This window comes from Acomys minous (assembly GCF_964271855.1).
Source record: "Acomys minous genome assembly, chromosome: 2".
Taxonomy (NCBI): Eukaryota; Metazoa; Chordata; class Mammalia; order Rodentia; family Muridae; genus Acomys; species Acomys minous.
In genome coordinates this window covers 132,186,212-132,199,349 of record NC_140484.1, presented here as the reverse complement: position 1 = coordinate 132,199,349, position 13,138 = coordinate 132,186,212, and the positions used below count along the sequence as shown (strand labels likewise).

The following is a 13,138-nucleotide window of genomic DNA, read 5'->3' as shown; positions in this document are numbered from 1 at the left end:
CAGTGCAGACTACATTAGGTTCTTTTTTTCAATCTTTCTCTTTTTCTTCTTTGTTTTACAAGCTCTTGGTTTACTGTTTATTTCAGAGTGCTGTATGAAAGAACAGAAACAGCTAAAGTTGTAATAAACAGAAATCTACATTAACCAGAATATAATTTAACGAGAAAGAATTTTGGGTAATGGTTGCCAGTTCATAGCTAAAAAGCTTAACTTGGAAAATGGCAGACAGTGTTAAAGAAGAAAGTCTTTATAGTGGATTCTTTGAAACTGCTTGAAATGTCTTTATAATATAGTATATTATAAACATTTTGATTGTTTCTTGTTTTCTTTAAGTAACACATACTTTGGACACGTGTAAATATGATTAAATGTAATATTTTATATTTTTCACTAGCTTTTTGGTTTGCCCAGTGTTTATTTTAATTGTGGTACATTAAATTTCATATAAAATTATAAATATCAAATTTATCATCTTATATAATTCTCCTTAAAAATTTACTTGTTCTCTATGTTGTAAGTTCATGACTGTTACCTTTTTAATGAGTATTTTGCATTTTTAGATAAGTAAGGAAATATACTAGTAAGTATAAGTAAATGTACAATTTCTTTTCTAGCCCAAATCAAGTGAAGGTAGAGAGGAATGATTTCAAAAGCCTCAGGGTATGGGCCATCACTGAGGGAGGTGAAGGCAGGAGCTTGAAGCGGGAGCCATGGAGCTTGCTGGCTCAAGCACAGATTCACACTTAGTTTCTGTCCCAGCCTAGGACCACCTGCTCAGGGAATGGTGCTTACCACAGTGCACTGGCCCTCCTGTATCAGTTAGCATCCAAGACCATTCCCCATAGGCCAGCTTCATTGGGCAGTCCCTCAACTGAGCTCTACTCAGGTGACTCTAGGCTGTGTCCAGTTGACTGTTAACTTAGAACAGGAAAACTTTGTCAAAAGTGCACCACTGCAATGCTTTTTGTAGTAGGGGAGAGATTGGCCTTAATTTTGGAGGCAATGCCCTTTTAAACCTTGTATAATTTCTCTTTTTATTTCTGTTGAAGTTTTTCCTCCAGCTTTGCCAGGCACTCATGGTATTGCACTAAGCGGACCATTTAGACCTACAGTTGCCTGCCGCAGTTGTAGAATAGGTATAGTGCCTTACTGTAATATGTCTATGAAAGCTTCTCTGAAAATGTGGAATAGGTTTTCAGTATTTACATTTAAAGTACCTTTAAAAATGTATTTTCTGTGGTGAGTGTTTGGTCTGCAGGTATTTATGTGCATAACATGCGTGACTGGTGCCTGTGGAGGCCAGATGACGGGGCTGGATCTCCTGACTTGGAGCTATCGATGGCCATGAGCCACTGTGTGGATTCTGGGAACTGGACCCAGCTACTTTTTTAAAAAAGAGTTTTGCATATGTCCCTGTTGTGTGGTGGAGCATTTTCTGGGTATATTCCAAAAAGTAGAATAGCTGGGGCTTGAGGAAGCCCTATTCCCAATTTTCTGAGAAAGTGCCAGATAGATTTCCAAAGTGGTTGTACTAGTTTGCATTCCCACCAGCAATGAAGGAGTGTTCCTCTTTCTCCACATTCTCGCCAGCATGTGGTGTCACTTGAATTTTTGATTTTAGCCTTTCTGATGGGTATAAGATGGAATCTCAGTGTCATTTTGATTTGCATTTTTCTGATGACTATCGACGCTGAGCATTTCTTTAAGTGTTTCTCAGCTATTTGATATTCCTCTGTTGAGAATTCTCTGTTCAGTTCTGAGCCCCATTTCTTAATTGGGTTATTTGGTTTGGTGGTGTTTAATTTCTTGAGCTCGTTATATATTTTGGATATTAGAACCATATTCATAGTGGCCTTATTCATAATAGCCAGAACATGGAAACAGCCTAAGTGTCCCTCAGTAGAAGAATGGCTAAAGAAACTGTGGTACATTTACATGATGGAATACTACTCAACTGTTAAAAACAAGGAATTCCCGAAATTTGTGGACAAATGGATTGAACTGGAAATGATCATAATGAGTGAGCTCACCCAGAAGCAGAAAGAGTCAAATGGTATATACTCACTTATATCTAGACACTAGCCCAAGGGACATGTCCCATGAAAGTCTTCACTTACCAGGAAATGGCTCAGAGGGGAGGACATCCTATTGGGACTTTAGGCGAGAGAAGCATGGGAGAATGGGGAAATGGAAGGATCCAGAGGGTCCTAGAAACCTACAGGAAGAACATTATGACTGGCAGATCTAGGCCCAGGGGTCCTGATCAAACTATGACACCAGGACACAATGACAATACGTGCAGTAAGCTTTGAACCCCTGCCCAGATCTAGCCAATGGACAGGACATTCTCCACTGTTGAGTGGAGAGTGGTGACTTTCACACGAACTCTGGTGCCCCATTTTTTACCACGCCCCCTTGATGAGGAGGCCTGGTGGCACTCAGAGGAAGGATAGCAGGCTACCAAGAAGAGACTTGATACCCTATGAGCATATACAGGGGGAGGAGGTCCCCCTCAGTCACAGTCATAGGGGAGGGGAGTAGGGGGAAAGCGGGAGGGAGGGAGGAATGGAGGATACAAGGGATGGGATAACCATTGAGATGTAATACAAATAAATATAATAAAATATTAAAAAGAGAGAGATTATCATGAAACAGGAAAAAAAGTTTTGCTTTATTTTCTCTTTAAAAGCTTTAGCTTTGACTGGGTTTGCGTCTAAGTAGAATGTGCTTTGGGATATGACAGAGATAGTCTTCAGGCCTTGAGGTGGGGACGGTGATACTGTTTGTCTTCCAGAACTGGTGGTGGAGTGTCTGTTGAGTGGGTGGAGCACGTTAGGTCCCTGTGCTGCATGTGTATCAGGCACACTGTCTCTCAGTAGCTTCTTTACTCTTCAGTATTCTTTCTTTTGAAAACATTTGAGACAAAGGCTTTGAGGAACTTATTTTCCTAGAGCCAATACTGGGAGGTCAAGTTATCAATAAGTGTAAAATTATTACTATAGGTAGAAACTAAATATCACCAAGATAGAAGCTATTGTCATATTTATAGAAATAAAGTGTGTACCCTTCACCAATCTTAAAGATAGGTTCTTGCTTTGTAGTCCAGGTATTCTTGGATTTATGGCAGTCCTGCTTTTGACCCCTAAGTGGAAGGATTACAGGCGTGTACCAGTATGCTTGGCTTATATAAGACTTGCCTTTTATTTTTATTCTTTATTTATATTTATATTTATTTTATTTTATTTATATTTGTTGTTTTATATTTATTTTATATTTATTTCTATTTTATTTCTATAAACATTTACTATATACATATTTATGTTTATACTTTATTTTATTTTATATTTATTATTATATTTATATTTATTATTTAATATTTATTATATTTTGTTTATCTCTTTTATTTTTATTGTCCATTTGCATAACTACTTTATGCGATTTACAGACCTTATGTCTCTGATTTAGGAATATATAGAGAAAGGAGAGAAGACAGAATTTTAGGTGGGAAAACAGCATACAAATTCTAATGTATGTAGTATCTGTTCTTTGGTTAGTTAGCCAAGGGTTGAGTGCTGTAGTGATTTTTGAAAAGGTGATCAGTTAGTGGAGCACCTTGAAGAAGGCGTTGGGAAGTAGTGGCTTTCCTTCATAGGCTTGTGAGAGCCACTAGAGGAAGGCTGTGAGGGCTAAAGAAAGTAGGTTACATACTGAAAAAATACAAAACATACATACATATGTGTGTGTGTGCGCGCGCGTGTGCGCGTGTGATGTGTGACACAGGGCTTTCAAATACAATTTCTTTTGGTCTTTTGGCATGTTTATCAACGAGCCCTTTCCTGACCACTCTGTATAAAATGGACTTTCCTTTCCACCCTACATTTATTTCTTCTGATACCATTTACTACCACTACTCGGAGTATATTCTCACTTGTTTACTTATTGTCTGCTTTTCCACAAGATTGTAATTCCATGGCACAGGGACTGTATTTGTTCATATTTATTCCAGTGCTTAGAACAGTCCTGACTTATAACCTTTAGTAAGTATTGATTTAATGAATGAATGAATATTCAAAGTAAGATAACCATAATTTGAGCCAGGCATAAAATTAAACACCTTTAATCCCCGTGCTAGGGAGGCAGAGGCAGACAGATCTCTCTGTGTTCAAAGCGAGCCTAGTCTACACAGTGAGTTTCAGGACAGCCAGAGCTACATAGTGAGACACTGTATTAAATAAAATAAGGATAACCATAATTTTTATGTGATTTGTAATGTGGCGGTCAGCATTAGGACATTGTCATGGTTCCTTCCTACAAAACTCTATTAAAAAGGATTTTCCTTTTCCTCCAGACTTCATATTCAGAGCACCAATCAAATTAAGCAAGCCTGGAGAACTTCATGGGGAATATGAATGCCTGAGAAAGGTACAGTGTGCATATTAACATGACATTTGTTTTCTTAAAGTTCATTGAAATATTAACATTAAAGAATGCTTACTTGTAATTCATTGGCTCTTTTAAAATGTACAGTTTATAGGCCATTTACTGTTTTATAGCAGCCTGGATAGGTTTGCAGACGTACCAGGTGTAAGCGTGGCTAAGAGCCCTCTGAGCTGTTGTCTCGCAGGTGCAAGTGTGGCCGGTGGGGGCCTTGCTAATGACTGCTTGTGTACCTTTTCCTTTTCCTTGCAAGCACTTCTACTTATTTGTAGCTGCTGTGATTTTTTTTAAAAAATAGCTTTTACTTTAGTAAATACTCGAGGAGAATTGTTATGGAGGCCATAGGGCACATGAAATAATCTCTTAATTATAAAATATTTACTACTGGGAAATCTTTTAGTTACGTTATCATACATTTGTTTCTGTATTGGAGATTGAACCTAGGGCAGAGTGGAGTGCTCTGCCACCAAAGGCTCCAGCTCCAGTCCATTGCTGTTACTTTTTTCCCTTTAATTTCAAACTAATTGTTGGAGTTGGCCTGTAGGTGTTTGATGTACACAGCCACCCCCCAGCCATCCCCAGACCTCCCCTGCGCTCCCCCTGCTCACTTGGGCTTGAAAATGATTGAGTACTAACTCTCCAGGTGGGCATTTGTTTATAAAGGTAAATCATCTACTTAATCAGAATCAGGCACTGTCATAGAGCAGAGGCAAGGCGTAGAGATTGCTTTTCTCACAGTGAGAGAAGCCTGGAGCAAGTAGCTCAAGGAGGAGCGAGGTTGTTTTGACTGGCAGGAGTACAGTCACTCACGGTGGGAAGGGCGTGGCTGCAGGTGGCCCTGGGGTATCAGGTGCAGCCCTATGGTGACAGAGCATGGGGCACCCGCTTGCTCATATTTCTACAAGTGAGACAGGAAGTAAGAATGGTTAGACGTCTCAGCAGTCTACTTCTTCCATCTAGGCACGTGTACACACACGCAGTCTTCAGGGTAAATAAGATGGTATGTTTTTATTATTCAGGTGATTATAGAGCACCTGGTGTGAGTCACTGGGGACAGTCATCAGAATTTTACATTTCAGTGTCACAGACCCCTGCGGCTAGGGAGCCTGGGAAATATAAGCATTTTAGTAGGTGCACTAATTTCCTGAGTAAATCCAGGATTTCCTTGGTAAGAAAAGAACATGGTTACTGGCTGGGAACTTGCAGTATCTGCCTCATACAATGGAAATTAAGACCAATATAAAAACATTTTTGGAGTAAGCAATGATAAGCTAAACCACTGTTAAACTTTTGCTAAAAGTTTGGTAGAAAGGATACAGTAGATTTGAAGATGTATACACAGAGGTTGTTAGAGCTACATGCTGTTGGGGTTTTGATTTTGAAATACAAGTCGAACTATATACCCCAGGCTGGTCTTATACTCAGTTCTTGAGCCTCCCAAGAAGGTGAAATTATAGATGTGTGGCACTGTGCTCAACTAGTTATGCCTTTGGGCCATGGATCTAGGTTTAAGAAGGGACTTGAAAGCATAATGGGCAGTGAAAAAATAATGAGCTGTCAGTTTTGATATTGAGAAAGAACTGCAGAAATTAAGGTCACTAGCATAGGAGTAAAGTTGAAAAGCTAGGAAGTAGTGGTCTTAAAGGGAAAGTGATTTCAGAACCCAGTTGGAGGCTTAACCTCTCTCTTTCTCTCCCCTCCCTCCCCTTCTTCACTCCCTCACTCTCTCCCCTTCTCTCTCTGTATCTGTTTGTGCCTTTGTGTGGGTACGTGCATGTGAACATAGGCGCCCGCAGAGACCAGACTCAAGAGATGACCTAGCAGGGGTCAGGGTTACAGGCACTTGTGAGCCTTTCGTTAGGGCTTCTGGAAACTGACTTTGGGTCTTCTGCAAGAGCAGCAAGTGCTCTTAACTGTTGAGCTAACTCTCTGAAGCTGTATTTTTAAATCTTTCTATTATCTTTCTGCTTTCAACTATAAAATAGAATCTCTTTTACTAAAACCTGAACATTTCACTTAATCTACTTGGCTATACACACATTGTACCATGACCCAGATTTGAACTAGCCTTTCCCTTATTTGTTTGCTGTTTGTTTACTTCAGAAAACACTTGCAACAACCTAGAGAGTTTAAAATATGTTCTGTCACTGCACAGAAGAAGCAGGTTGTTGGCCTATTTTAAAATGATTTTCTTACAACGTTTATAAGCACAGGTGCTCACCGAGTGTGTATTCACTTGTTGATTATCTAATCTTAGAACCTCTTCCTTATGAGCAGTGACTTATGTAATGGTGTCCTTGGCTCGTGACAGGACTGGATGCACATTAAGATTTCTGGTGCTCTTATGTCTGTTCTAGCTGCTGTGTTTTTCTTTAGAATGTTACATACTGTTTGAGGTAATGTCCATTTCTGACACGTGTTGGTGTTCTTCTTTCTAGAGACAGAGAGCTAGGTGCAGGGTCCTAATGTAGCTAAGAACAGCAAACGCATGATGGGTGCTTAAACTCAAAGCATTAGATAAGAGTGTGGTCTCCTGTTGCTGTTTGCAACTAAGCAGATGGGAAGCAGCTTTTTAAAGTAATGTACTTTTTGGAGAAATGAACACACATAAGAAATTCAGAGCATGATCAAATTTAGAGTAACAAATTATTCAGATTATTTCTGAAATGTTCTATTTTTTTGCCTTGCTACTTTCATATTTAGGAGGTAGGATCAATAGTTATAAGGTCACTATGCTAATATAATTGTTTTTATGGCCTAGAGAATAAAACTATTTCAAGTTACTTAAAAAGCAAATAAACAAATCATCTAGCTGTAACTATTAAGCCCCTAGTACAAATAAAATACTTTGTTAAACTATCTGGTTAATTATGCTTTTAATAAGTTATGATAGCTTTCTTTCATTCGTGAAAGGCAGCTGAATGTAAGTCTTTGAATTGTGAAAACCATCAAAACTTTTTTAAAAATTATTTTGATGTGTATGGGTATTTTGCCTGCATGTTTGTATGTCTACCAATTGCATGTAGGTGCCAAAGGAGGCCAGAGGGGAGGATATTTGATGCCCTGGGACTAGAGAAACAGAAAGCTGTTACCTGCTATGTGCGTGCTGCGAATGGAACCTGGGCTCTTGGAAAGAGCAGCCATCTCTTCAGCCTGGTGAAAACCATTAAGAAAAGATCAGGTTATGAAAAAGGCGGAAAGAAAAAAAGGGGAAATCACTAGTAATTCTGCTGCTGCAGGCCCTACTCCACCCCCACCCCTGTGATCGTGATAAATGTAGTGTGTAACAGCTGGGTGTGATAGTGCATGCCTGTAATCCCAGAATTGAGTGACTGAGATAGATCTCAAGTTAGAGGCCAGTTCAGATTTCATAGAAAATGCTGACCATGGCTGCATAGTGAAAACCAAAAGCAAAACATGTTTACTATAAATATAAGCTTAAGACTTTAAAAATGAATGCAGGAGTATACTGTGCATGCTGTCTTTATCATTTCTTTTACAATGTGAACTTTCCATTATAAGAAACATCCATGTAGGGTCTAGAAAGATAAACAGAACTGGCTGTTCTTAAAGAGGACCCAGATTCAACTCCCAGCACCCATAAGGCAGCTTACAATCCTTTGTAACCCCATTCCAGGGAATTCAATGCCCCTTCTGGCTTCTGTAGGCACTGTACACAGATGGTGCACAGACATGCATATATACATACAGACAAAACACTCATACACAAAAAAATAAAGGTTTAAAAAAATCATGATGATGTTTTTTTCATTCTGATGGTGGCAAGTACTACACCACTGAACTGTTACTGCCCACTCCCCCAACATTTTCAGTAGCCATAGAGAATTTCAGAGAATGCTACTTTCAGTGTTTTCCTAAATGTCAAGACCAAGGGTCAGAAATAACTTTTAAAAATGAATGTAATAATATTCTATAGAGAATTTTATTTTTATCTTTTATTACTTGTTTTAAAGATTTATTTTTATTTATATGTATTTTCTTTTCTTTTTTTTTTCTCCTTTATTAATTTATTCTTGTTACATCTCAATGGTTATCCCATCCCTTGTATCCTCCCATTCTTCCCTCCTTCCCATTTTCCCCTTATTCCCCTCCCCTATGACTGTTTCTGAGGGGGATTACCTCCCCCTGTATATGTTCATAGGGTATCAAGTCTCTTCTTGGTAACCTGCTGTCCTTCCTCTGAGTGCCACCAGGTCTCCCCCTCCAGGGGACATGGTCAAAGTTGAGGCACCAGAGTATGTGAGAAAGTAATATCCCACTCTCCACTCTACTGTGGAGAGTGTTCTGTCCATTGTCTAGATCTGGGTAGGGGTTTAAGGTTTACCGCCTGTATTGCCCTTGGCATTTATATGTATTTTCATGTATGTATCTGCCATATGTGTGTGGGTGCCCATGGAGGCCAAAAGAGGGAGTTGGATCCCTGGAGTTGGCGTTATATGGAGTTACGAGGCATCTGATGTGGGTGCTGGGAACTGAACCAAGGTCCTTTTGGGAGAGCAACAAGGGCTGAGCCACCCTTATAGCTGTGTGTGTGTGTGTGTGTGTGTGTTGGGAGGGAGCAGTGGAGGTGGGGTTTGAAACAGAGCTTCTCTGTGTATCACCAGCTGTCCTGGGAACTCGCTTTCTGGACCAGGCTGGCCTCAGACTCAGCGATCCACCTGCCTCTGCCTCACAAGTTCTGGGGTTAAAAGTGTGTGCCAGCACCACCCGGCTTACAGCCTTTAAAAAATGCTATTTTAAAAAGAAATGTAAAAGTCTCACTTCTTTTTCCTTGAAACAGGGTCTCTCTGAATATATGTGGTTGGCCTGGACCTTAATATGTAGACCCAGGCAGGCCTCAAACTCATAGAATTCTGCCTACCTCTGGCTCTGAAGGCTCCATTAAAACTGTGTGCCATCATGCCCACTCACTTATTCTTTTTATAATTAAGGATATACTTATTTATCTTAGGCTTTCCAAAAATGCAAATATTTATCAAGTGATAAATATTGTACAGTTACTACTAACCTAAGCTGTGTGGCAGTATTGCAGAGCCTGACTTGAAATCCTACTTTTGCTGCTTACTAACATGTAAATTTAGGCAAACTACATAATTTTTGTATGTCTCAATTTCCTGGTCTTTAAATGGATACTATAGTCCCTAGCTTACCCTTGTGAAATACTGTTGGCACGTGTAAATCCAAATATAACTATTAGTTTTCTTATTAGAATGTATAAGATGAGCACATAGCTGCTCCCACTTGCTGCTTTAGTTTTGCTCGGGTAAGAAATGACAGACTTTGAAATGTTGTGGTTGAAGCTGGAGAGAGAATGCTGCGTAGCCTGGTGACCAACCTCTCCCTCAGGAGGTGATGCTGAGAATCCTTCCTTGTGTTTCTTGACTTCTGGATGTTACTGTAGACGTTATATCTGTTCAAATTTTTTTTTGCCAGTTTTCAATTTTTTTTGCTTAATTTTGTAAGATTTTTATATATTCTCGATTCCAGTCTTTGATGGGTCGGTCCATGCTCTGCACATGCGTCTCTGTCCTGTGCTTCGTCTTCAAATTACAACATCAAGAGCAGTTGTAATTTGATGCACTGTATTCCTACATCTCCCTTGTGGGCTGTGCTGGTGGTGCTGTGTGTAAGAATTTCTTGCCCAGCGCAAGGACACAGAAAGTTTCTGCTATATTTTTCTGTGGAAGTAATATCGTTTTAGGTTTAATATTTATGTCTACGATGTATTTTCAGCTGCTGTTTCCATGTAGATGCCCCATTTATTCCAGACCATTTGAGGAAGATCTATCCTTTTTCCATTACATTGTTTTTTCACTTTTGCTGAAAAGTAATTAGCTCAAAAGTATATATGTGGGTTTTTTTTAATTTCTAGATTCCATATTATCTGTACCCTTGATCTATTTTTATGCAAATTTCTTGTTGCTTTGATTTCTGTACTTCTGATGAATCACTCTTAAGGTTCACTGTATATCTAACTTTATAGGCAGGCCACCAATTCTGGTCCGAAAATATCCTGTTAGATTTTTGTTTGGTTGGTTCAGTTTGGTTTGGTTTTGGTTTTTTTGAAGCAGGATTTCTCTGTATTCCTGGCTGTCCTTGAACTCACTCTGTAGACCAGGCTAGCCTCGAATTCACAGAGATCCTCTTGCCTCTGCCACTCAAGTACTCGATTAAAGGAGTGTACCACCACCACCTGGTTACTTGTTAGAGTTTTTATTAAGATTTCATTAGTCTGTAGGTCAGGTTAGGAAGAATTGGCATGTTAATAATATTGAACCTTTAAACTTGTCAATATCGTGTCTTCCATTTATTTATTTATCTATCATATATTCTATTTACGTAGAATATCATATAGTCTATTTTTATTTTTCGGTTCTCAGTTTACAGACCTTTTGTCAGATTAATCTTAGGTATTCTAATTTTTGAATGTTACTATTTATGATGTTTATTTTGATCAGTGCAGGTGTATAAAGACAACTGATTTTTTTTTCTATTTGGCATTTCAGTCTACAATTTTGTTATGCTCATGTAGTAGTTCTTGAAGTAGTGACTGTTTGTTACCAGAGGTCTTCATGTTAGAGTTTAAGGATTATGATGAAGTCATCAAGACAGTATGGTGCTGACAATAAAAAGGCATCAGCTGTCTTAGCTTAGATTGCTACAGTAGAATCTTGTAGGATTAGTGGCTTAAATAGAGGCATCTCTCATAGTGAGGGAGGTTGGGAAATACAGAAAATCAAGGAACAGATCTGTTTTGTTCTCATGATAGGCCTCTTCCTGGTCTATAGATGGCTGCCCTCTCCTTCATCCTCCCATGGTGGAAGCAGAGCAAGGATGGAGACAGACAGGGAGGGAGGGAGAAGGCAAACACCAGCTCTCCTTATAAGGAAGGGCGCCCGTGCCGTCACATGAGCTTTACTCATGATCTCATGTTGTCACATTAGGGGCTAAAGTCTCAAATACAAATGTTGGGATGGAAGACACAAGCATATAGACCCTAACAAAAGTCAGTTGCTATCACTGAAGTCATTTAATGGTCAAAGAATAGTCTTTCAACAGCTGTAGTGGAGTAAACTCAACATCTCATGAATGAGTAAGAGTGAATTTTAATCTCTGTTTGATGCTATATATAAAAAATGGCTTTAAAATGTAGTGTAAAGCTAGACATTGTAGTGCACGCCTTTAATCCCAGCACTCAAGAGGCAGGTGGGTCTCTGTGAGTTCCAGGCCAGCCAGAGGTACATAGTGAGTTCCAGGCCAGCCAGAGGTACATAGTGAGACTTTGTCTGAAAAACCAGAAAAACAAAACAAAACAAGATAAACAAAGTGTAAGAACTAGAACTGCACAGAAAGAAACAGTAAAAAGTCATGATCTTGGAGTAGGCAGAGGTTTTTTAGAAAGGAGAACAGTGATGTGTCAGACTTTTTAATAGAAGAAAAAAAATTACCAGTATGTAATAACAAACTCAGTTATATGAATAAAATCATCAGAGAGAATGCAATTGAGAAAATGCCTCCATAAAATCAGCTGTAGGCAAGCCCATAGGGCTTTTCTTAATTAGTGATTGATGGAGTGGGCCTAGCCCTTGGTGGGTGGTGCCATCCCTGGCCTGGTGGTCCTGGGTTCCATAAGAAAGCAGGCTGAGCAAGCTGTGAAGCAGCACCCTCCAAGGCCTCTGCATCAGCTCCTGCCTCCAGGTTCCTGCTCTGCTTGAGTGTCTGCCCTCACTGCTTTTGATGATGCGCTGTTACATGGCTGCTCATGGTGCTTCATCACAGCAGTAGTGACCCTGGCTAAGACAGCCAATATATTGATTTTGTCATAATGTAAAAATAAAATCCAACAAAACCCACAAACCTTGCTCTTCAAGTCTGTTATTTAATAAATAAAAAGGCAAAGCTAAAATAAGGAGAAAAGTATTCTCAAAATGAACTTGTATCCAGAATATATCAAATGTGATTGTACATCTAATAAGACAATAAATAAATAAGTAAAATTATAAAAGAGCAAAAGGTTTGAAGAGTCATTTCACAAAAGAGCATAGCCTATTAAGGACATGAAAAGACAGTATAATTAGCCACCAGGGAAATACTAATTAAAACCACAGAGACAGCATCTTATGTCCTCGCTTATGGCTGAAAAGACAACAGTTTCCAGATGTAAGAAAGAACGTGAGCACCTAATCCTAGTCTCTCAGAGCCCTGCCTCCAAATACCATTAACATGCACTCTTGGTGAGCATATTTAAGCTATATCACAGAGACATATAATACAGATATATGTACATGTGTATGTTATCCTGACAGTCCTTATATCCAAAGAATATAAGTAACTCTTATTAGAAGGGCAAAAATGTGACTACGCATGCCAAGGAGAGGATGTGCAAGCAATGAGCTTAGGAAAGATGCTCTACAATCCTGGTTGCCAGAGGAATGCAGATTAGAGTCATAATGCAGTACCAACCCACAGGATGGCAAAAATAGAGTACTGAGTGGAGGAGAATCTGGGAGCGACTGTTGTCCTCCTACACAGAGGGCTGCAGGTGGGCGTGTAGTTTGTATAATCAACTTGAAGAGCTGGCTGCATGCCGTATCTTATGACTCAACGGTTTCTCTAGCTACTATCCCGTGGTATGCATATTCCTAAGTAAGTAGTCAAGAATTCTAGCTTATTTTTAAAT

The 13,138-nt window shown here is 39.3% G+C and overlaps 1 protein-coding gene across 1 annotated transcript in view; it reads left to right on the top strand.

The window, feature by feature from the left end:
* The window catches only part of RNF169 (ring finger protein 169), a 60,772-nt gene that overhangs the window by 21,594 nt on the left and 26,040 nt on the right, over window positions 1-13,138 (top strand). The window contains exon 2 of the mRNA XM_084773990.1: window positions 4,349-4,422. Within this exon, the coding sequence (XP_084630116.1) occupies window positions 4,349-4,422 (74 nt within the window). The remainder of the gene's footprint in view (window positions 1-4,348; window positions 4,423-13,138) is intronic.